This window comes from Tupaia chinensis, unplaced genomic scaffold, assembly GCF_000334495.1.
Source record: "Tupaia chinensis unplaced genomic scaffold, TupChi_1.0 Scaffold138060_1, whole genome shotgun sequence".
NCBI lineage: Eukaryota > Metazoa > Chordata > Mammalia > Scandentia > Tupaiidae > Tupaia > Tupaia belangeri.
In genome coordinates this window covers 1455066-1458302 of record NW_006197961.1, presented here as the reverse complement: position 1 = coordinate 1458302, position 3237 = coordinate 1455066, and the positions used below count along the sequence as shown (strand labels likewise).

The 3237-nt window shown below is 50.6% G+C and overlaps 1 protein-coding gene across 1 annotated transcript in view; it reads left to right on the top strand.

Moving 5' to 3' along the window:
• The window catches only part of RFX1 (regulatory factor X1), a gene marked incomplete in the record, with an annotated part of 48718 nt that overhangs the window by 42871 nt on the left and 2610 nt on the right, over nt 1-3237 (top strand). Inside the window, 1 exon segment of the mRNA XM_027776778.1 lies at nt 1696-1793. Within this exon segment, the coding sequence (XP_027632579.1) occupies nt 1696-1793 (98 nt within the window).

The window sequence follows — 3237 nt, the reverse complement described above, 5'->3', positions numbered from 1 at the left end:
AAGGGATTGCGGCGTGACCATCCCCCCTGGGGGGTGATTTCTCGCTGTCTCTCTGTCTCTCTCTGTCTGGTGAGTGCACGCGCCCTACAGTGAAAATCTCTCAAAAAAAAAAAAACTAAGCAAGAATACTTTGCAAAATTTAAAGCTGGGACCAGGTTGTGGCGCAGAGGTAACACAACCGGACCCATGTGGGGAAGTCCTCAGCTCACGCCTGAGCCCCTGCCTGTGTGTGCGGGCTGCTGGACCCTGTGGTGGCGTCTCTTCAGAAAAATAACCAAATCCAGGTTGGAGGAAGGTCACCCTTCCCCAGAGCAGCTGGTACCCAGTGCCCGCTGTCCTGTGTCCTGCCCCATCACCATGCAGGTCCCTGACTTCTGAGCCCTGCCCCTCATGCGATCTTTCCAATCTTTGTCTCCTCCGCTTTTTTTAAAAAATAATTTTATGTATTCATTAATTTATTTTAATTTGACCAGAGAGAAACAGAGAGAAAGAGGAAAAGTGAGAAAGCAAGCCACCAGGTCCAGGACTCGAACCGTGGTCAGCCATGTGGGAGTGTCCAGCACTTCAACCGCCACACCACCGGCTGGTTCCCAAATTATTACTATTTTTAACCATGCGAAATTATTACTATTTTTAACCATGCTATGAGGCTTGTGTGCTCACCAGAGAAAGACACAGGGGAAGTTAGAAATCACCACCCAGGGGGAAATGACCACGCCACAATCCCCTCTCCTCCATTCTCCTCTTGGAATTTGGGGCACATACACACACCAGGTATTTTTTTCAAGTCATGGAATCTGGGACTTAAACCACAAAGTTGGCCACATGGGATGCAGCCACATTAACCACCATGCCATGTGACCTGTGACTTATTTTATTTATTTTTTAATGTGAGAAGGGGAGAAAGCCAAGGTACACTCAGCTAGGCCCGGTTACGCTGCAACCCTTTTTCCACTTTAATTGTCTATCTTGATAGAATCCGGGACACATTTCCAGTATTTTTTTTGAGACCCAAGTGCAGGACTTGAACCCTGATGGGCTATGTCGGCTTCATCTTCCTCTACGCAATGGTTATGCGCTTAGAGGCCAGCTCTAATCTTTTTTTTTTTTTTTGAGAGATTTATGCTATAGAGCATGTGCACTTCTTTGTTGTTGTAGAGGTTTTTGCTATAGAGTGCGTGCGCTCGCCAGACAGACAGAGAGAGACATAGAGACAGGGACATTCCCAGGGGGGATGGCCACGCAGCAATCCCTTCTCCATTCTCCCCTCGGGATCTTGGGCACGCACGCACCCGGCGTGAGTGGTGGGACACAAAAGCCACTGGGCCCGGGACGCGACCCGCGGTCTACCATGTGGGAGTCTAGCGACATAGCCATTACGCTAACTGCTGGTTCCCAGCATGTGCACTTTTTGAAGAGAGAGAGTGTGGAGAATTACCTCCCGGGAGGGATGGCCACGCCACAATCCCTTCTCCTCCCGGGATCTTGGGCACGCACACACACATGCCCGACGTGAGTTCTTTAAGCCGCCAGTCCCCACCAGACCCGGCTGACCATGTGTGAGTCCAGCGACCTAACGTCTGCTGGTCTCATAGATTTTTTTTTTTTAACTTACACCCTTAGGCGGGCACTCCGCCCCCGCGCCCCGCCGCCAATCACCACCCGCCCTGACCGCCCGCCCCGCCCCACCCACAGGTGCCTTGACCCAAGCGATCCGCAACTTCGCCAAGAGCCTGGAGGGCTGGCTCACCCACGCCATGGTGAACATCCCCGAGGAGATGCTGCGGGTGAAGGTGAGGGGCTCCCTACTCCTGGCCGGGGTAGGGGGCCATGGGTAGGGCTGGTGAGACTGGTCCCCACCCCTGTCCTGGGGGTGATGTAGGTGCCTATGGGGAAGGTGGCACCTCATCGGTCTCTAAGAAGGTGGTGAGTGTTGTCTTGACACAGCAGCTTCCTTGGGGCCTGCTTCTGAAATGCACCCCGTTGTGGTTTTTACACTTAACATCTTAGAAAATAAAAAATGGGGGCCAGCCAGTGATGTGGAGGTTAAAGCGCTGAGACCCACGTGGCTGACCTCACAGTTTGAGTCCTGGATGAGGGTTTGAATCCCGGGCCCAGTAGCTTGAGGAATACACCTGATTTGTGTGTGTGTGCATGGCCCCAAATCCCAGAGCATGAAGAAGGGATTACAGCATGACCATCCTCCTGGGAGGTACATTCTCTCTCTCCCTCTCTCTTTTTTTTTAAAGAATTATTTTATTATTTATTTATTTTTGCTCTGTGGCATGTGAACTTGCCAGAGAGAGATAGAGAGGGGGGAAATGAGAAAGCACCCCCCCAAGGGGATGGCAATGTTGCAACCCCTTCTCCTCCATTCTTGTCTCTGGATTTGGGGCACACACATACATACCTGGTATGATTCTCAAACAGCCAGGTCTGGGACTTGAACCTTGAAGTCTGCCATGTGGGACCTAGCCACCTTAACCTCCATGCCACCTGTTATTATTTTATTTGTTCATTAGTTTATTTTCATTTGACCAGAGAGAGAGAGAGATCGAGAAAGTGAGAAAGCAAGCCACCAGGTCCAAGACTCGAACCGTGGGCAGCCATGTGGGAGTGTCCAGCTCTTCAACCGCTGGTCCACACCACCGGCTGGGCCCCAAATTATTACTATTTTTAACCATGCTCCGTGGGCAGCCATGTGGGAGTGTCCAGCTCTTCAACCGCTGGTCCACACCACCGGCTGGGCCCCAAATTATTACTATTTTTAACCATGCTATGAGGCTTGTGTGCTCACCAGAGAAAGACACAGGGGAAGTTAGAAATCACCACCCAGGGGGAAATGACCACGCCACAATCCCCTCTCCTCCATTCTCCTCTTGGAATTTGGGGCACATACACACACCAGGTATTTTTTTCAAGTCATGGAATCTGGGACTTAAACCACAAAGTTGGCCACATGGGATGCAGCCACATTAACCACCATGCCATGTGACCTGTGACTTATTTTATTTATTTTTTAATGTGAGAAGGGGAGAAAGCCAAGGTACACTCAGCTAGGCCCGGTTACGCTGCAACCCTTTTTCCACTTTAATTGTCTATCTTGATAGAATCCGGGACACATTTCCAGTATTTTTTTTGAGACCCAAGTGCAGGACTTGAACCCTGATGGGCTATGTCGGCTTCATCTTCCTCTACGCAATGGTTATGCGCTTAGAGGCCAGCTCTAATCTTTTT